The following is a 21,654-nucleotide window of genomic DNA, read 5'->3' on the forward strand; positions in this document are numbered from 1 at the left end:
TGTTTAGGAGTCACAAATCTCTCCTGAAAGTTTATTTGTAACTAGCACGCTTCCACGGAGAAAGGTTCTGAGAAGTCAGTATCTTTGACTGACCAGCCAACCAAGCTTTCCCTACCACCTGCCAAAACACTTCATTGGAAGAAGCCTGGTCAGCTATTAAGAGGACCATACAGCAGTCAAAACACTCTCGGTACCCAAGGGAGTACATTGCTATAATCATTACCACACAGAAATATAGCAGGTCCCCTCCACCCCCCCAAATAACCACTGTTACTACAGTGCCAATGTCTTTATTACTATAAAAATATATAATCACGCATTACTGCTTAAGGACTCGGTACCTTTGAGAAAGCTCTAGGTCTGCACAAAATAGCCCAGTTACGGCAACAAGTCTTATTTTCGTACTATATAATTTCAGGATGACCACAAGTTGGAGAATTTCTCTTTACAGTGGTCACCGAATTCAAACAGAAATAAAGACAGTGTTAATTCAACATTCAGGCAAACTTCTGTTGTTAAGATGGATTTATTAAGCCTCTAGATACCAGCATTACCATATCCATCATGAATCAAAAGCACTATGGTCTGTCTCGGTATTACACTTTAAGGCCCATCTTCTCTTAGCCAAAAGTAGGTATTTTAGTTCAATATTATTTATTGAAGTGACAGATTTGCTACCCAGACATAACCTGAATTGTATAACCTCGGCCTCTCAGGTTGAAATTATTTACCAGTTGCCAGGTTGGTTCGCCCATTTATACTCACTGACAGACGCCCCCTGGTCTTCTCCAGCTACTTGACACTTCAGATTTGGGACAGTTTGTGAAAGCTAAACTAATTCACTCGTGCACACAGGTACCAGAGGTATTTTTACACAGGTCTGTCTCCACTGATTTATTTTGGAATCCTTTCATCTGGCAATGCTCTCTTGAAAGCCTGAAACCATGACAGTTTAGTCTAATAGTCTATGTTGCTTAAACGGGCATCTGAACAGCATCTCACTGGGTACCTTTCTTCTGGCCAGCACTGCATCCTGAACATCAGCAACAAGAGATACGTGAAATTCCTAGCTAAGAACATCAGATGCAGTTACGAGGATTTTACAAGCCATACACGGTGACAAAAATCCAACAAGTGCTGTTCATTTTACTGAGACTCAGAGCCGGCTATCATTCCAGTACTTTTAGGGTTTCTTTTCAGATATTATAGAGCACCACTCAGAAAATCTCTTTCTTAACATCCGCCCAAAAGTTAGAGCGGTGAGTCAAGAAAAACCAAGACAACACTGGAAAAAGAGGAGCCAAAGGAGTACAAACAGAAGAGTCAGTCTGCAGCCCAGAAGTACAGGAGCATTATTCCAAATCCCAAACTAAGCCAGTACACGTTAATAACTACTGCTTACGGGGTTACTGGAATCCTGACCTCCAGTATGCATCTGGGAGATTAAATATCGCAAGCATTGGCTGGGAAACAACAAAGGCTCTTCTTTGGCGCTCCTGGCAGAGCTGCCGTCCAAGAACTGAGCTTGGACTACACTCACTACACTCCAGCCATCAGACACAGCCAGACTTAAGAGTCTGGCAAGCGTATGATCCATATAATGCTGCATGCTGCATCCCTCCGAAACCTCTCATGTTTGTTATCTAGGTGACAAGTACCTTTATATGATGTTTTAAGCATATAACTAAGAATACATAGTGTATAGTTAGCCCTTACTCAGCAAGTCGTGATCATATGATTGAATCACATGAATAAGGACTTGAACAACTGGGATTTTGTATCTTCAAATTTCTGTATGATGTCTAGAGGCAGAAACTGATTTTATGAGGACCTGAAACAGAATTAAAACAGTCATATACTATTCAGTTTAAAACTGATCTGAAGCATTTTTAATGTATCAACGTTAGCTTCCTCACCTTCCCAAGAGGAATAAGTTTGTTAATTATCCTCACAGATCAAAAGGTCATATGGCATGAAAATTCATTTTGAAGGGGAATCTTTAATCTAGCAGACAAAAAAAAAAAATCAACATCTGGTAACCTGAAGTTGGAGAAAGCAGCAAAGTAAACATAAAATATGTATTTAAACTGTAAGGATATGATATTTTTGTGAATCTGATTACGTAGAACAGATTTTTATAGTGGGGACTCTTTCTGTATCAGAACCTGAACTAGTATTTTTGCTCTGCTACCTTTTATGGTCTTCATTAAGACTAAGCCCAGAGTAAGTGGCATTAAATTCCTGCAACTCTGAAATAAAGTTAGTTATCAGTGTTTGATAGCTTGGCTGAGCAGTCCATTAATTCAGATTGCTCATCTGTTAGCAAATCATAGGGGAGAAAAACAAACTTTGAATTCCCCTATCACTAGCATATGACTATAAAGACAACTCTTTGAGTATGTTAAAGAGCTGGTGAAACTGATGGGGGATGGAGGTGTAGGCTGTGACAGAGGGTGCTGGGTAGGAGACAGGAGCAGCACGGCATGCTACTACGGAGGTCCTTTAACTAAAGGCCAGCAGAGGCTAGCAACAAGCAAAGCCATTTAGGGAGCCAGGTGCTTGGCCAGTGTCTGATTCCACCGCAATCTGTCCTAGAAGAGCTCAACTACAAGTGCAGAGCACCCACAGAAGACTGCAGCTCTTGCAAACATATGAAAGCTGCCAGCAAGTCTAAGGGCTCTGCACTGATTACAGTCAGTTCACTTGGTGACACCCTTTTCAGGACAAATAATAAAGTCATAGAATGGTTTGGGTTGGAAGAGACCTTTAAAGGCCATCTAGTCCAACGTCCCTGCAGTGAGCAGGGCCATCTTGCATTAGATCAGGTTGCTCAGAGCCCTGTCCGACCTGACCTTGAACGCTTGCAGGGAGGGGGCATCTCTCACCTCTCTGGGCAACCTGGGCCAGCGTAAAGGACTGTTAAAAGGCTACGGGGCTCCAGCCTACTCCCCTAAAGGGACACCCTAGAGTGTATAGGGTCCCATCAAACTGGTCCCGATACCATCTATGTGCCGGTGAATATCCAGCACAGAAAGCTGTGATAATGGTAAATTATCTAGCAAAGACCACAAAAAGGACGCAGGAAACTATCTTGTGGCTTTAAACCAAGACTCGGTATTTTTTAAAGACAATAATCTGTAGTTCAGAAGCATTTAATGAAGCTGCTGGAAATTCCAGGGCGTTATCTATGTGGTTAGTGGGGAAGTGTGGTTAGATCATCACAATAGTTTAAGCCATGGCTAGAAGCTTTAAAAGAAAAAGGAAAGCTTTGTTGACTTTTTATGTTTTGGAAGTTCCTACGTGATTTAGAGACATTTACATTCAAATATTCTCTCTGATAAGGGTGAGAAAAACTCATCCAAAGTCCAGCAGTATGGCAGGACTAGGTATAGCCCAGCCCTGGGCTAGTGATCATTTAATTTGTGTACAAAAAGCTAAGAAGGAGATTCCACCGCTTCAGACAAAAAAGGTAGGGCAGATCCTGTAGTCTCAGACGCCAGGAGCTGTCATCTGTGATGTTTCATCAATGTATTTAGTAGAACTGGATTCTTAATCTGCATAATCTTTAACGAGAGTAAGTGTTCATTCAGAACTGAGGCTAAATAGACACAGTAAGTAATAATTTAACATCTAAGCTCAGATTTAACATTTAAGAAGAGATTGTAACTGAGCACCATATCAATTTGCCAGCAAAAGCAAGGCAAAGAAACACGAACAGCTTTTATACACACACAAAGTATCACATAACTGGTTCGAAATAGGAGCCAATTTCCAGGGGCTGTGAGCACCTCCAAACGTCCTTTCGTTCCAACAGGAATTGTGCACACTCTTAACGAATTACTGACGCCATGCAAACGCCTACATCCAAGTTAGTTGGTTCTTTGTCTGAAATTGGCCCCCCCCACCCCCCACAATAACAGCAATCAATAACAAGAGCTTCTCTTTCCCCAAATTTAGTCAAGCTTCCTTTTATACAAAGAACATGAAGAAGTACTAAATGAATACAGAATTTTAAGAGCTGAAAGAGTAATCATTTTCTTAAGAAACTCAGAGATGTGCTACAAAAGAAACAAGACCGAGTCCACACATAAAATTACCGGTTGATGTTATGTTTAACTATTTATATGAAAGCCACATCTGATGTCTGGTATGTAATGATGTAAAAAAAAAAAAAGTTTCAAGAAAGCTTTACTAAGAAAGTGAAATAAAATTTGGTGAGGTTTAACAAATTTCATAGCTTCAGCTGCTGTGAAAATACTATTTTACTTGAAATGCATTCAGAATTTCAGATTCCTGAAGTGCAAATTTTTCAAACCTTAATTAGTCTACTATAGCTATAGCTGTTCTCTGAAATGAAGTATTAGCCCTCTTAAAGAAAAAAAAAAAACCAAAAACCTTTCTCCACTTTTTTTTCTTATTTTACATAAAGGAAGGATGAGAAGTGCCCCCAAAACAAAGTTAATTTACAATTTTAAAAGGTTACTACAGAGAAAAAATGTACATTCCTTTCTTTCCTTGTGACTATACTATATTTTAAGAAAGACTGTGCCTAAATTCAGAGAATGCTTGATGTTTTAACGGCACAAGCATTACACGTTGTCATATTTATCGTGGAAGAGTCCGATGGCGAACTTCCATGGCACCAGTCTTCACATTATGAGATGGGAAAGCGGCTGTTCAGTTGCACTCGGATTGCTGCTTGCCCGCACCATGGAAAAGTTGTGTTTAACCTGGAATCCAGTGAGAACTCACCCTGACCTTTCATGGTTCCCTGAAAAAGCTTTTCTGCTCTTTTACATAAACCAACAGACACACAGGACGAGCAGCTCTTCAGTTCTTTCATTGACTATAAAAAGCAGGTTTTCTTTACATCAATAGCTTAATAGTTATGATAAATATAGCTTTTGCCACTTTTCTTGCTTGTAATTCAGTGTAATCCTTCTTGATACCTCAGTCATCGTCTTGCTGATTTCTTTTCTGTCAATGGAACAGGAGAGTTCATCATGTTAGGACACAATTATCTGAAGTAAGAGCACTAATAAATCATGACAAGTGTTTCCAGATACAACGGATATTAGACAAGGACTGCATTTCTAAGCCTTTTTTTTGAATGGTAAGAGATAGTATTTCCAGCAAATAGACCACAGCAACATGAACCCTCTCCCCCATCCCAAAATAAAAACTATATATAAATAAAAACTATCCCGAAATAAAAACTATAGGATTTTATTTCCAGTAAAGAACAAGATTTGCCCTGTACATTAGCCAACAGACTATACGAGAACCAGAAAACATGATGGCAGCGGCAGAAGTCAGCGGTCAAGATGAAGGCAAACTGCCCTCCCTTCCATAGCTTACAAAGATGTCAAGTATTCATGTCACTGTTATCCAAGGAACGAAAAAATTGTATTGAAAAAGGACCAGGTGTTTAAGGTTTTTTCCTAATATGCTTACCTTCTAACTTTTAAAAAAGTTCTTAAAAGCATGAGCTTCAGCAATTCAAAAAATACTTTTCATGTAGACTACATTTATATTTTCATTTAAATAAGAAAGAAAACAGTCAGGTCCTTCAGTAAGATTTGTCAAACTACATGCATTGCTCCCCTTAAAGATAAAAAAGTGACATCAGTATGAAAGAATTTTTTTTTCCACTTCTTCTTACCAGTTTAAGAAAGTCGATTAATTTGTGAACATCCTCTCCTGTAGAAAGGTCCACAAAATCTTTCGGCAGTCGGTAACTCAGGTATGGACTAGGCTGGACAGTAACTTTACTGTTCGTACAACGGAAAACTGGGTAGTCCTTTGGAAAAGATATTGGATTAGACAAGAACAGTGTTTGTGAATAATAATGTTTGTGAATAATAATAGTAATGTTTCTTGAACTCCTCTGTGAGGTTGTCCGAGGCACTTTGCCAATAAGTTTATTTGGCATTAATTCAACTAAACCCGTGCCTTCTAAAAATTGCAGTTTTCTTATAAAAAACTCTGCCCACTTAAGAGCGAAAGTTGAAGTGTTAATAACAGTCAAATACAGACAGTCATTCCCTCACTTCAAAGTTTCTACAGTGTATCAATTATTAATGCATTTATTATACATACGCTCATAACTGTGCTGCCATAATGGAGCTATAAGGAACTTTGGGCAATAGTATCTACATAAATATGCAGATAAAGGAAAACTTTAAAGGAAAAAAACCACCAAAACCCAACATCGGTGGTCATCACCCTTTCAGAAGGAGCACAGCTATGGTATCCACCCAGCAGAAAGCCACATCCTCTGCACTTGGCAGAAAAGATGTGGCAACCCCGACAGAGCTCCCACAAAACCATGCAGCCATCCAGGTCTGGGCTGCAGGGAGTGCCAGGGCCTTTCCCTGGTACCGGGCGGCAGCAGTGAGAAGAGCTGTGTGAGGTGTGACCAGGTGGATGCTCTGCTTAGCCTGGTGACAGAGCTCCAGGAGGAAGTAGAAAGGTTAAGGAGCATCAGGAAGTCCGAGAAAGAGACAGACTGGTGGAACCATGCTCTGCCCTCCCTGAGACAGAAATGGGAACAACCACCAGGAAGAACCCAAGATCAAGGAGATCCTGTATCCTCCCCCCAACAGGCCGAAGGCAGTAGTCAAGGGAGGTGATTCTGTCCTTCTGCTCCACTCTGGTGAGACCCCACCTGCAGTGCTGCATCCAGCTCTGGAGCCCTCAGCACAGGAAAGACATGGACCTGTTGGAGCAGGTCCAGAGGAGGCCACAAAGATGATCAGAGGGCTGGAGCACCTCTGCTGTGAGGACAGGCTGAGCTTCTCTTCTCAGCCTGGAGAAGGCTCCAGGGAGACCTTATTGCAGCCTTTCAGTACCTAAAGGGAGCCTACAGGAAAGACAGGGACAGACTTCTTAGCAGGGCCTGTTTTGACAGGACAAGGGGTAACGGCTTTAAACTAAAAGAGGGTAGATTTAGACTAGGTATAAGGAAGAAATTATTTACAATGAGGGCAGTGAAACACTGGTACAGGCTGCCTGAGAGGTAGTAGATGCCCCAACGCAAACTATTCAATGATCCTATGATAATCATTATGATAGAATCCCTAAACTTGTCTTCACAGATTCCTTGTTCAAACCCATGTTTGCAAATATAACCTTACTGAAGTTATGATCTAAGCTTTCCAACTAATTTACTCGTTGAAGGAATAAATATCTCTATAAAATACAAAAAAAATATCTCTAAACACTCAATTGTAGCAACAGGTTTTGGGTAACTTGATTCAATTTTCAGTTCAACACACTGACACGCAACATAATTGCCCACTGTATGGCAACCAGCAGCTTCATTTTAAAGACAGAAGTTCAGTAACTTCACACCAGACTCTGTGATCAGATGTAAGCTGAAGCATGAAGACAAGTCAGTCTGCTTTTCATTCAGGATTACACCAGAGAAAGCTGTGTAAAGCATCTGGCACTGAGCAAAAGAAATCCTCAGAACAAAATCCAGGTGTCCCACGGACAGTTCAAGAATCAGGAGTGTGTTTTAATAAAGGAGACACAGCTTTTGGCAGGAACATTCATTGAATGGATTTTCATACAGCAATAGCTACACGGTGAGACTAAGAGAAAACGGCATGAATGTTAGCCTGCAGAGCGGTGTGTTTCCCTTCCAGTGTGTCACGAAAATGGTGACAGACCCAAAGCAAAGCTCAAATGTTAAAAATCAGCGCAGTAAAGCGCATCATTTCAGTAACCTCTAATGCAGTTTCACGGCTAGAAAATAAAGAAAAGCCCACGCTATCTAACTAGCCATCTCTCCTCAGACAACTACTAAGTGTTTCCCTAGATCAAGTAACACGCTACTTTATATCTTCTATCCATCTGTCCAAGGACTCGTTAAGATGTGAGGACTTGGTCTCAAGCATGCAGTGAAAAAAAAAGCTGGAGTACAAATAACTGAACACTATTCCTCCCTCTCTGTATTAACGGGAAGTTATTTGCTTTTACGAAGGCAATGCAGCTTGGAAGAGGGATAGAAAAGCCCTGCTCCGCAAGTCCAGGGAGTTCAACCAGAGGGCAAGGCTTCCCTGAGGGTATTCGATATGAGGAAGAGACAGAAGTTAAGCTTCTTTTTGCCTCCCCCCAAACATAAATCTGGAGCTCTGGGAAACTGTATGACAGAACAAAGCAGAATTTTAGGTGATTAAATAGAAAAGTAAGATATTTTACAAGAAATTGAAAAGAGCACATCAAAAATCTATAAAAGCAAGTTTCAGGGCATCTTCTTCACAATGTGGTCAAAGCTGCAATATGGGCTCGCGCTGTTTGAACTGGAAATTCCCTTGCAGGCATCTAAAACCAGCATGCAATACTTGTTGAGATTAACTCCTGAAACGTAAACTATTTGTAAGTGGAACCTACCTCAATAGACAGTAGTTAAGGACATCCATTTACTTCAACGGGATGTGCAGCACAATTTGATTATAACAAAGAAAGAAAGGAAAAGACAAAAGAAAAAGGCCATAACGCCTGTTGGATCTGTTAGCCAGCCTCCCTCACGGCAGGGGCCGTACCTGGTCTGTTGCTTCCCCTTCACTCTGGTCTCCTTTCAAGTTTTTCCCAGAGGTCAGTTCTTCCCACGTAAAGAGCAATGAGTCTGTTACTTCACCAAATGGGTTAAAATCTATTAACCAAATCTTACCCTGCAATGGAACAGTAGAATAATTGAAACAAGCCACAGAATTAAAACAAAACAAGAAAAAAAACCTCCAAACACACATATATTCCTGTAGTATGCTTGATCTTCCGATAAAAAGATGTCAAAATTAAAATCACCCGGTTTTAAGCACTTAAAGCATTTTAACATCCTTTAGACACGGGTTTAAAACACAGCAAGCTATGACTTATCAATTTATTTTATTTCTTTTTTTTTTTTTTTTCAAAACAGAAGATCAGACAGATCTAATAAGCTGAATTCAGTCCCATGCAAGGTGCTTTCAAATGAGACCACCGAAGTTCTACCTAATCCCCATGGTCCTCCAAGATCCCCAGACAGCATGAACAAGGAACGGAGGGGGCACCACCACAACCCAAACAGGGATCTTGCTTTCCATCAAAAGCCACCTCAGCACTGCTGTACGTTCAGCAGTCTACAGAAATTGCCTTCGTCTCAGAAGGGACTCCAAAAATACAGAGCAGGGTCTGCAAAACGCTAGGGAGATCATGAAAGCTGAGAGGTGCTGCACGTGTGTGTATAGATAAATAAAGAATAACTTAAAGGCATTTTTAATATAGCCATTACTAGTAGTCAAGTCTAGTTTCTCCCGCCTCATCTTTAATACATTTGTGTTCCAAGCAGTTCTGGTAACACGCGCAACTGCATGCCTGTTTTACAACTGAAAAATGAAAGCAGAGAGACTAACATGACATATTACAGGTAAGAGAGATGTCTGCAGGGCATCAAGAAACATCTCAAGATATTGAGTTATCTCAAGATACAACCCCCCACAGCACAGGGCCATCTTTTCTTACCCAAGAAAGCGTCATCTATTCTAATAAAACAAAACATTATAACAAATGATAATGAAATACGACTACAGCTGCTAGTAAGAATTTGCAAAACAAGTATTACATCTGGAAGAAATCATATCTATAAATATGGAAACAAAAAGGTTGCCGTAACATAAGCAGGACTAAAAGGTTTTATTGTGTTTATTGAAGATCAACTGGAATTGGAAATCAAACCTGAAGACTGCATTGCTATTAAAAACTTGTTTTGCTTTATCTTTCTTCTCCTCATTCCTGAAGGATCTTCTTTCTTTAAAAGATCTTCCCTATCTTGATACAAACAGCAAATATCTTCAATGATTTACACTACAGCCATCTGGTTTCTAACTTACAAAGATGCTTTTGAAGCCTTCAGTTGCAGAGTAACATGGAGACTTCCTCTCCCACCCACACTACCCAAGCCACCCCCCCACAGGCACTAACGCACTATAGAATAGGGAACGCATGGAAACGCGCACACTAGAGAAGAGAAATGCTCTGGCTGGTCTGTTATCATCCACAGCCAGTTACTCGTGCAGGTGGGGGGAGTCCCAGCACAGATGAAACCAGTGATAATACTTTTAAACTGGAACTGAGCCAGCACCCCGCCTGGTGAGCGTGTGGTTGCACAGAGGCTTTCACAGGTCTCTCTCAGGGCAGATCCACGGGGTAACAGCTCTCGCAAAGCACGTTTCAAGAAGCCAATGCACCGCAACAGCAGTACTGAAACCAAACGGCTACAAAAGAAACTGCAAATTGCAGGGACACAGACCTGAGTGGTTTCTTACTTGTTTTGGAAGGGTGAAGAAGCACAAATCTCTGTGGCTAAGCTGCAACACCTCTGCATCAATATTGACAGCATCGGTGCAGAGAGCAGACACGGGCAAGCTCTGCTATCATTTTCTATCTCTGTTCCTCTTCAAAAGGCAGTCACAAATTCTCACTATAAGTGATGTTTTACTTTTGCTAATGGGGACATCTTGTTAGCTCCAAGGCAGCAGGAAGAGGAATCTGTAATTTTAGATTCATTCTATCACACTAGAAAAAACAAGCTAATGAACCAATTTAATCCAGACAGAAGCAATGGCTGGCAAAGTTTGTTCAGCAGTTCAGAGAATCTTTCCTTGCATCAGAAACGCTTATACTTAACAAAGGACTTCCCCATGAAAGGCTTTCACAGAGACTCCTCCTCACCCCAAATATGTGAAACTCAGCCTTTTCATAGGAACTCAAGATGGCTTCTCTAGAGAAGAAATGTGAAAAACTGAAAATTGGTTTTGAGGCTACTGAAAGCGACACCTCTTTTTTGTGAGCACCCAGCAGCATTTCTCCCTCCCTGCAGACAGCAGTTCGCCATCTACAACACCAACTGTTTCCTTGAGAGGGCCTTAATCCGCACCGAGCTTTGGTAGCTGCAAATTGATGAAAAGTGGCACAACAAACTAAATATCGCTTTTCAGGGGTCATTAAAGGGAGTGTACTCTGGGTCAGCGACCGAACTGTCTTTTCTTGAGATTAAATACTCTTTCAAGTCTTACATGCAATGTCATGATTTAAATGTAGTTTCAGACTTGCACTGGGTATCAAAAGAGCAATAGTAAAGCTATTTATCTGCCACCTTCTGGTATTAGTAATCTTTGTCATATGAGAGCACAGAAACGCACAAGCCAGGAAAGCAAAGTTGTGCATAACTGGAGGGGGAAAAGAAAACCAACCTGCATTACATAAGATTCTTTTTCTCATCCTAAAACAGGAACCAATAGATTTACCATATCATGTCAGCTTCACGCTTTGTTTTACTAAAGCATTAAGCAACGTGCTGCTGAAAGGAAGCGTCTATGACAAAGACTGTTTAAAGGAAGCTAAGAGATAGATAAAACGCAAACTGAACTGTTACATCTCCCAAACTCCAGCTGCACCTTCGTGCCCAGTGACAATGCTCACAAGGCAGAGACACAAGTACTAGTTTGCACGTTAACAAAAGCAGCTGTGAGCCAGCCGTGGTTTGGAGCCACTCACTGCGTTTCTTTGTCTTACCACAGGGACTTGCCTTGAACATGGTTACAAGTTGTTAACACCTGGGAGATACGCAAAGAGCAACAGCAGAGCTGATTCTCAGGCTTGTCAGCTGTTGCACAACAATTGTGAACTGCTAGCAGCTAAAAAACAAAAAAAAAAAGGTAGTGGATCCAAATGGAAACAGGCTACCAGTCCTGCAACAGAACCTCTTTAGGACTTGCAGATCACCCAGCCTGGGAAGACTGTATGACAGTGTTTCTTCCTTAAAAAGATGACTTGTCTGCAAAGTCAGGCACTCACTCAGATAAGGTCAGTGAAGAGTGTACCAGGAGAAGCAGACACATAAAAGCTTGTCCTCAACCAGGCCACTGCTGCTTCTATGCCACCCTCCAGCTCACCGAGCAGGACTTGTGGCAGTCTGCTCCGTGCAGTCTCTCAAGTAACTGAAGTAAGCATGGGAAGGGCGTTGCTGTCATTCGCAACCGTATCAAAGAACAAGCTTCTCCTGAATGTTTAGAGTTGAAAGAATTTAAAATAAGCAGACACTGGACATTTCTCCCATTCTGTAGGTGAGGTTGCCGTGCAACCAGCCTGAGGAGGAGCACGGGCTCTGGAAATTAATCACACACAGCAACACTCAATATACTTTTGCTGCCTATAACTCATACACAAAGGGTGCGATGAATAACACAGTTGCAAACCACAAAAGTATGTGTGAAAGGAGGAGGATCTGACACACACAGGGCTATCTGTCAGTTTACAAGACCTGAGGGTAGAAGGCACCGAGAGATATCTACGAACAGATATATTTTATCTTGACAGAAGGAGAAACACTGCTCATTTGAGATCACACAGGCTGAAACCTTTTACTTGAACAATCCGAATTCATGCCTCAGCTGTGAGGCAGAGCATCAACGGCAGAACCCAGTTCAATGCTGAAGAGTGTTGCTCCTCATTTTGCCTGACAGCATCCTCAAGGCTGAGGATCCGAACCTGGATGGGTAATTTTCATTACCATTTGGTACGGCTGTTTTTAGCCCGTAGCCTGATTTTAGGTTAAAAGTTGTGCTGAGTAACAGTACAACAGTGTTTTCCACGTGACACACATTCCTGTTTAGTTTCTGTTTTGCAAACTGTGACATGATTTACCATTACAGAATTACAAAATACTTTATCAACATTCAAAGTCAGAATCAGAACTTACTACAAATACTCCCAACTCAAATAAAGACTTTCTCCAGTCCTGTAACTGTAAGCTAATCAAACACTGAGACTCGTATATAGCAAAGGTATATAGACTTTTTTTTTTTTGCATTTCTGGTTAAGGATTTGGAAAAAAATTAAGCTAAAACAAAGACTTAGTTTTCATGCACTAATGCGATTCCTAAATCAGGTTTTGAGATCTAAGGCGACATAATGCATTTTTGGTTGTGGTTGCTTTTAAAACAATACATGTGTGCCTTTCAAGTGCAATTCATCTGACCTATTTCTCTCCATTGACACTATGGAGAGGTCAAGGTGACTAACTCTGATACCGGCACCTGAAGTTCAGATAGGACATTTCTCCCCACTCTGTCACTATCTGGATGTTCAGGGTTCTGATCCGCCAAGCACTCAGAACCACACGCAGCTGGAGCAGTTTGAAAAGAAAAAATTAGCTTCCATCTGTCACAAATTAGGAACACCACATTCATATACTCTTTCGTATCCCTTCATACTCTAGACTTCCACATATGAAGTAGGAGTTATCATTTTCCAACCTCACACAGATAATCTGAAGAAATATTAATGATTAGTTTTGATGAGTTCAGATGCTACAGGGAAAAACATCCGGGGGGGCGGGGAAAGCCCAAGGAACGATTTTTTGTAAGAATACCCCCAAATATTTTTGTGGTGAGTAAAATATCACCCCTGCCTTATTTTTTTTAAATACCACAGCTATTCTGGCTGACTGTTCAGCTACATTTCCCTCAAAAGCACTCGGAGTAAGCACTATGCAAAGGGAACCTTAGCAACAGGTAGTGCTTTGCTAAAACAATTTAGTAACGTTGCATGATCTTGATTAAGTGCCTGTCTTAAAAGAAAATACCCCAGGCCTGTCAGTGTTTAAGATGCATTTGGACAACACTTTAATTTTTGGTCAGCCCTGAACTGGTCAGGCAGCTGGACTAGATGATTGTTATAGGTCCCTTCCAACTGAAACAGTTCTGTTCTACTCTAAATTATTTCAGCAAAGACTCTCCACGTCATAATGAAAACTAAATTGCCTCCGGTAGATTCATAGAACTGACAGAATTGCAGCTGAAGCCAAAGTTATGTGCTTTAAGACAGACTACTTCTCGGGAAGATATTTACTAAATAATTACATCACCGGCACAGATTTTTTTTTCTTTCTTTTTTTTTTTTTTTTTTTTTTTAAACACCCCTAATCCTATTATTCTCCTACTGTAGACAGTGTCTAACATAGAAAAAGACCTGGGAAACAGAATGATAACACCAAGTAGGGCTTTGTTTATGGGGTGTTTTTTGTTTGTTTCTTGGGTTTTTTTACCAGGACCACTTCTAGGAAGATGAAGCTATTATTTGCTTCCACAGAATAAACAATTATATACAACCTATTGTTCACTTACCCTGCTGTCTCTGTAAACATCAAAAACAACTGAAAAGGAGAAAAAAAAATATGTTAATCTTAAAAGATATATAATTTCACAGAAGATGTCTAAATCTGAATAGATACTTGTGTACACAGCAAGCTGTAAAGTCAATATGTCTAAAGAACTGCAAGCCAGAATTAGATTCGTTTCCAAGAGGGAGCTGAAACATTTCAAGAACTACTGTTAATGCACTGAGAGATCGGCTGCTGGGTTTTTCCATTTAATACTGTTTTCTTCTGTTGATTTTTCCCCCCAGTGAAGAACATTTGATAAACTCTTAGCCCAGACAGCAGCTTATCTTCGACATTACTGCTGTTTGTTTTACAGCAGAACAGAGAAATTTCAAGGAAGGAGCAAGACTCCACTGTGCTACACTTTGCACAAACATTTAATAAGAGAAAGTTCCTGCTTGATGGAGATCAGGACTTCAGCACATAACAAGACAAACAGGTTGTGTGAACAAAGGGGTCGATGGGTGCGCTGAGGAAGTGGCAGTGAAATGGCTATGTTTAATGTAACCCACGGCAGACACCGCACACCTACTGACGATCAACAACTCTTTTAAACAGACCCTTTGCCTACTCAGTGTCTGACGTAAATCTGCCCTGCTTCATTGTCGTCCCTCCCCTTGACTTAATCAAGCGTGAATCTTTGTACATGCATCTTTCTATTAGCTTCTGTTCTGTACGGTTAAACAAATCTTTGTCTTTCTATTCAGCTAGGAAAATCAACAGATAAGCATTCAGGCATGACTACATGCAGAAGTTGTACCACTTTAGCAGAAAGAAAGAAAAAGAAAAGCCAGATTTAGAAAAACCTCAGAGAAACGCTGTATTGTCACTTCCTTCACTAATAAGGAAGGGAATATTTCAGCTAAGAGATTTCTCAATACATGTGGGATAAACTAAACTCAGGATATGACTGAAGAACACTTGAGCCTCAGGAACTCCTCAGGAAGCTGCCCATCAGTAACAGGGATGTTGATTGATCACCTTCTCGCATGTAAGGCTACTCAGCAGCTTAATCTAACATTTCATGCAAAGTTGGCTGGGCTAAGGGCAAACCACAACTCAACAGCACCAAAGCCAGTCACGTAACTGTTTTTGACCATATATGCTAAAAATCCACACAGCTTTTTGCACAACCTCAGTTACGTCAATTTAAAATGTCACTCCAGAATTAAGTGCTATGATTTTCTTGAGCAGACAAGACCTCGGTGGCTAAGTCATCAATGTGAAGAGGAGCACAGCAACCCTGACTTTCTTCTCCAGCTGTTCAATTGAACTTGTTGCCTGTATCGTGTACTGTCATGAGTCATATTTCATTAATGGAAAACTTGCATCTGAGCTTTATTATAAAATGACACCTGTCAGCTTAAAACAAGCCTATAGCAATCATTGAAGCTAATGCCATTTAGCAGAATTTACATCCCCATTAAGACTGACTGCACGTTGGTGACTAGTTTGGGACACTCACTGACACTGAACACACAAGAAAACCTGAATGTTCCCTCTTCTTAGGGACCACCTCAAAGCAGGAGTGTCGTGTGCCAGCGAGACTGTAATAAAACTTTATCAGCAATTGCTTAAAATGGAGGGCAAGCCAAGGCTCAACTCTACAGTATCAATACCTCCAGTACACTGTTCTTACTGGGCTCTTATGAAAGGTATTTAGAACGTTCTACCATCATTTAGAAGTATTTATAAAGCATTCACCCATCTGTTATCCTACTGCTCTGACTCTGCAATGCTTCAGCTGCTCTGACTCAACTCTTCCATCTGGAGATGCTACCAGACCAACTGGAAAAAGCAGAGCAAACAGCATCAAAATCCCCAACAAAACAAGAAGTCAGGAAAAAGAGCTATAATACCTTTCTTTTTAAAGCAAACAAACAAGCAAACCCAGATTTTTACTGTTAACAACACATATGCTACCAGGCAGTGGATCAAGGGATACGCTGGAGAATGAATGAAGGGTGGTAAAAAAAAAAAAACAAAACAAAGAACAAACAAAAACCAAACCCAAAAACCAGAAAACACTTTCTGCATGGCATTTCTCTGCAGAAGGACAGGTCACTAGCATTTAGTACCTAAGAAAAAAAGGTTAACAAACCTTCATCCTAGAAGGTCACCCTGAAACCTCCTTTTCCCAGAAGGTAACTCAGTTGGCATAGTTTTGTGTCCTTTACATAAGATGACACTTCAGACCTTTCAGTTCACCAGACAGCAGTTTCAGAGCCTAAATCTAGGCATCAATTTCCAAAAATAGTGCCCTGAATTCTTATCTATCAGTTGATTACATACCAGCTAAAATTACTTTGGAACACAGAGGAAAATTAAAAGACAGTAATCAGAATGTCAGATCTATATGACTGATCTTACTTCAAAACATTAGGGCTATGGACCTATTAAATTCATGTACTCATTTCCAGACTACTAGTCTTCTCCAAGGAGTGGTCCTTGGAAACTTCTCTGGACTGAAATAAAGAAGCCCTGCAGAGTCAAATTATTAAGAAATTTAATATAAGACAGACTGACATTATAAGGTATCTTTTTAGCAACTCACAGAATCATAGAATCGTTTAAGTCAGAAAAGACCTTTAAGATCATAGAGTCCAACAGGTAACCTAGCACTGCCAAGTCCACCGCTAAACCATGTCCCTCAGCACCACATCTACACGTCTTTTAAGTATCTCCAGGGATGGCGACTCAACCACTTCCCTGGGCAGCCTGTCCCAACGCTTGACAACCCTTCCAGTGAAGAAATTTTCCCTAATATCCACTCTAACCCTCCCCTGGAGCAACTTGAGGCCACTTCCTCTTGTCCTATCATTTGTTACCTGGGAGAAGAGACCGACCCCCAACTCCCTACAGCCTCCTTTCAGGGAGTTGTAGAGAGCAGTAAGGTCTCCCCTGAGTCAGACAAGACAGATCTGGTTGACTGCTCTAGTGTCTCAGCAAAATAATTAACTATGTTCAAAACTTACCTAAAGATTGAGTATTCAAAGCTTTATATACACTGCAACTGTCAGAAAATTCTTGTGTTTATGTATTTTACTAAACTGAGGTTGGGCCCACGCCAAACCCAATTTAAATTTCTTCATCATATTTTCCACCACTCCTGATCACCCACCACAACAGAATGCTATTCAACTCTCACTAAACCGTGTCATGAAATTATTTCCGATGAGCTTTGCAAAGGACTCCACATTTAAAGAAGACAATTTATTTGATCTGCTTAAGTGTATCAAATACCATGGCCTCTAATCAAAAGTTTCAGCGGCTAAACTGCTGTGCATCAATACTCTAACAGAAATTATTATAACTTCTTGAAAAGAAACTTACAAATCCTTTCTTCAAGGAATACATCAATAATTTAGCAGTAAACACCTCACAACATCTTTATAAAGAAGTATTTTTCTTCCTACCGAATGCCTTTTGTGAAGTATTTTCTACCTCACTTTTCAGCTTTAGAATTTTTCTTAATGAAAAACAAATATAAGGGGAAAAAGCCTTCCAAAAAAAAATTAATTATGCCTTCTGAAGGGACCTCTCACTCATTCGTTGTGTTTTTCTGAAAACAGCCTATTCCTTTAGGGTTTTTTTTGTTCCCAATTTTATAGTCATTCAGAAACTACATTGATCTGTCCTCTAGCCACAAGATCTATAAGACTCTCAAGTTAAAAAGAGCCAAGCCCTGTGAAAGCAATAGCTATAAGAGAGAGATGCATATCCACAGATTTAAAATACTGGGGATGCCATTATTTATACAGAAGTACCCGCTTTTCCATTTAGCCCACTGCAACTCAGTGCGCTGTGGAGGAAACGCGCCTGGCTCAGCCAACAGCAAGGGGGCAGGAGGACAGGTCTCATTTCTGTGAAGTTTGCCCTGCAAGCCCTTTCAATTTCAAACCTCCCAGCACTCTGCAAAAGAACTTCAAAGGGGCAAACCCTTCATTTCTGTTTTCAAGTCTTTGTAACTGTGTGTGCAATAAGTAAAAACCTTAATACGCATCCTCCTTCCCTCCCCCAGGGTCCCTTTGCTAATTGAACTCTTAAGATACTTACAGTCTTCATCCAAGAATTTATACTGTATGTGTTTCTCGAAAAACTCCTGTATTGATCTACAGATCTCCTCATGTTGCTTAGAGATATGATCATAATATTGAGTGTAGTCCCTCTGTGATATACCTGTGAATAGTTTTAGTTGATTATAAAGAGGCACGCAAAAAAACCAACCAGACAAAACACAGTTATCAGAGTCATGCATCTTATCTCTATTTCAGAAGGTGGGGTTCTCCCAAGTTTCAACCATTAAGAAGTTTCAACCGTTAAGAATTACTTACCGTTTGGCTTTATTCTCCAATACTTTAAGCACTTCCATTAGGAATTTTTTCCTTGAACAGTTCTGCCCTACATTTTGTGAACCTCATTTTATATGTACGCCCTTTTACTATTTCAAAGTGAATTTCAGAAGGAACTTTCACCTGCATTTAAGCTTTCAGTTCCTGCCTTTTCCTTTCAGTTTTATTCCCCCTGGTTACTCTCGTCAAAAACCTTTTCTGTTCTGCATATCAGACGTAGGGACCAGAATTTGGAACCATGAAATCAAAGGGGTAGAGGCCAGGCTTGCACATTAGCAAAGATGATAGATCTTAGCATACCATAAAGATTCTCATTTAACTGACTTCTTAAGCGTGGAATAAAGAGTTCCTGTTTGATAAGGCACTACAGTTGAAACCTTAAATTCTAAAATCAATGGGATGGCACGCAGTCTAGTACCTTATTTCTTCCACTTGCCCCCCTCAAGGGCTGTCTTGCATATCTGACATTAGATAAACTATTCCAGCTACATCACAAGCTCAATTTCAGACATCTGCTTGTCTACAAGACAATAGTTTAAGTTGACATCAACAGGATGTCACTTGCACACATCTTAAGTGACAGGAGTTCTCATACAGGATATGTCAACATAAGCCACTGCAATACCCTGCTGGACAAGCGTCAAATCAAGACCTGCCCCATCCGTGCAGAATGAGTAACTCATGCTATTTAGGGGAAGAAAAAGCCAGAATCCTCCAAGAAAGATGTATCAATGATGTCAGTTTGCTGATTTAACTATGTACAAAACACAGAGACTAAGTTTTACTATAAGACAATGCTAACTAACTCCAAAGATGTGCTCTTTAAAAAAGTTCATATAAAGTTTATGATGTCAGTGGAACTTTGAATTATTAATACCACTGCAAAGCTTAACTCGGGTCTAAAAACATAAACCAAGAGATGGTGGCATCTCAGGGGAGGCAGATGCGTAACTGGAAAATCATTCACTACACTGTGCAATACCACTCTTTAGCTTGACTGACAGGCTTATTAATTCTAACAGCATGGGAACATATTGTGAAAAATCTTGAACCGTCTTTAGAAACGCAGCTGGAGCGTTAGCTAAAAACACCCATATTGGTAGATCTACCAGGTTTCAAAACCTAGTAATGAAACGTACAGAGTGTTTAATTAGCCAGCATACAAATACTTTGAGGTATTTGAAAGTAAATATCGCTATACATATATATATTTTATAATACACCTATGTTAAAATGTTTCAGGGGTTATTACAGTGATGCATAGCTCTGGTAGTTATGGTGTTCCAGCAGCATGTAACAGGGCAGGATTCAGCTCTTCCCCGTTCAAAAAGCTATGTCAGTAGCCATTAAAAAACATCGGCTTAACGGAGGATCTCTGCTATTAGCAAGATAAATTTGTTACAGAGAACTGCAACAGCATGAATGGAGAGAGAATGGGAAGATGAGTGTGGAAGCACCAGAAGGAACAGCCAAATAAAAGGGCTATGAGAATGTTACGTGTTGACAGCACCTAGATTAGCACACCCCAAACCATGTAGAGCTCCACAGGTCACCCAGACCAGGAAACAGAGAACAGCGAGTACGTTGCTAAGGATTCACAGAGGTGGGCCAGGATAGAGAAACAAATTGCTGACAGCTCCTAACAGGTACAAAAAGGCACATACAAAGCAAACACAGTCACCATGCTGAGAAGAGGCCAGGAGAAACAACGAGGACTAGACAGCTAATATCCCTTCACTTCCACACCATCACAAGGAATCCTGGGCAGACCACTTGTATATATGCATCTTGGTGCTTGTGCATATGTAGGTATGAGACAAGACAAAATGAGCAAACTTGGTTTTATTTTAAAGTAAAAAAAAAAATCACCTTCCTACCTATAAAGGCCGGATTAGAGCTTTGCTACGTCACTGCTATAACATTTCCTTGTCAGAAGAGTTTAGGCAGAATGACTCAATCTAAGGACAAATGTGCATCAGTCCTGTGCTATTTACATTTCCTGTTCATCTTGAAAGATTCCATGGTAGACCACACCAAAAACTAATTCAAACTCCGGAATAGTATTTAGCCTGAAATTAAACCCCTCAATTCAAACACCTGTGTGTGCACTAGATGTCTAAGCTCCCGTTATAGTCAGCAGAGAATAATCAATACATCTAGAGGAGTATAATTCAGCTAAATTTACCCTAGAGCTGCCTAAAATACAGGCTTTAGCACAATCTGCCTGTCCTCAAGCTGTCACAGGTCTCCCGATGCACCCACCAGCTCTTTGCATGCCGTGGATACCCTAGCTGTTCAGTGCCGCTTGAAATATTTTACGGTTAGCTTTTTGAACCAGAGTAACAGATCGACAGGTTTTCTGACTCAGCTACGCCGAATATAATATGAGCTCAGACACCTCATACACCCGTGGACATGTTCTGACCTCCCCAACTTTCTGCATATAATATCCACATGTGGTCACGTTTTCTCAGCATAATACACAACCGCCTCTGTATTCATCCTGCAAGCTGGCTACAATGCCATTTGCTCCTGAATATAAGAGAGTCACTTACAAAACAGCCTTTGGGTAAGGTTTCTGAGTTAGCAATTAGAATTAAGAATATCCCCCACCGTAATATTGAGCATGCTGTGTCGTCAGGCTTTCAAATACAGTGGAAACAGCAATGTGGCATGCCACATTTTAAATTACATAAAGAAGAAACCATTAATTCCAGAAGTGAGGTGTAATAAGAAAGAACTGTCTTCAGATTCTCCTAAGAAATTCAGAAACTCCTAAGAACTTCACCTAATAACTTTATCTTTAAGAAAACCCTTACCGATAAGCTTGTTTTCCTTGACAAAGCATCTGAATTCTGCACCAGGGATTAGTTCACACCATTTGCGAAGAACAAGCTACAGAGGAAAACAAGTGACAAAGTATTGTTTCAGAAAGGTAACAGGTAACTTTTTGTCAGCAGGTATACCTTCTAGATCTAAGTGATGACCCCTCCGGAGGTCATCTAATGGTAAGATGACCTTTGAAGTTATTCCTGATACCAGAAAACAGAACATTCTTAACTTGCAGTTCACATAATCATCTTAGCAAATCCTTCA

The 21,654-nt window shown here is 40.5% G+C and overlaps 1 protein-coding gene across 1 annotated transcript in view; it reads right to left on the reverse strand.

The window, feature by feature from the left end:
- Positions 1 to 410: 410 nt before the first annotated feature.
- Positions 411 to 21,654, reverse strand: part of CDC123 (cell division cycle 123) — a 39,219-nt gene continuing 17,975 nt past the window's right edge. The window contains exons 8-13 of the mRNA XM_063323622.1: positions 21,378 to 21,453; positions 18,263 to 18,385; positions 14,172 to 14,200; positions 8,550 to 8,678; positions 5,663 to 5,800; positions 411 to 4,977 (exon numbers count right to left, since the gene is read on the reverse strand). Coding sequence (XP_063179692.1) covers positions 4,951 to 4,977; positions 5,663 to 5,800; positions 8,550 to 8,678; positions 14,172 to 14,200; positions 18,263 to 18,385; positions 21,378 to 21,453 — 522 coding nt within the window. The 3' untranslated portion in view covers positions 411 to 4,950. The remainder of the gene's footprint in view (positions 4,978 to 5,662; positions 5,801 to 8,549; positions 8,679 to 14,171; positions 14,201 to 18,262; positions 18,386 to 21,377; positions 21,454 to 21,654) is intronic.

The sequence above is a fragment of the Chroicocephalus ridibundus genome, chromosome 1, assembly GCF_963924245.1.
Source record: "Chroicocephalus ridibundus chromosome 1, bChrRid1.1, whole genome shotgun sequence".
Taxonomy (NCBI): Eukaryota; Metazoa; Chordata; class Aves; order Charadriiformes; family Laridae; genus Chroicocephalus; species Chroicocephalus ridibundus.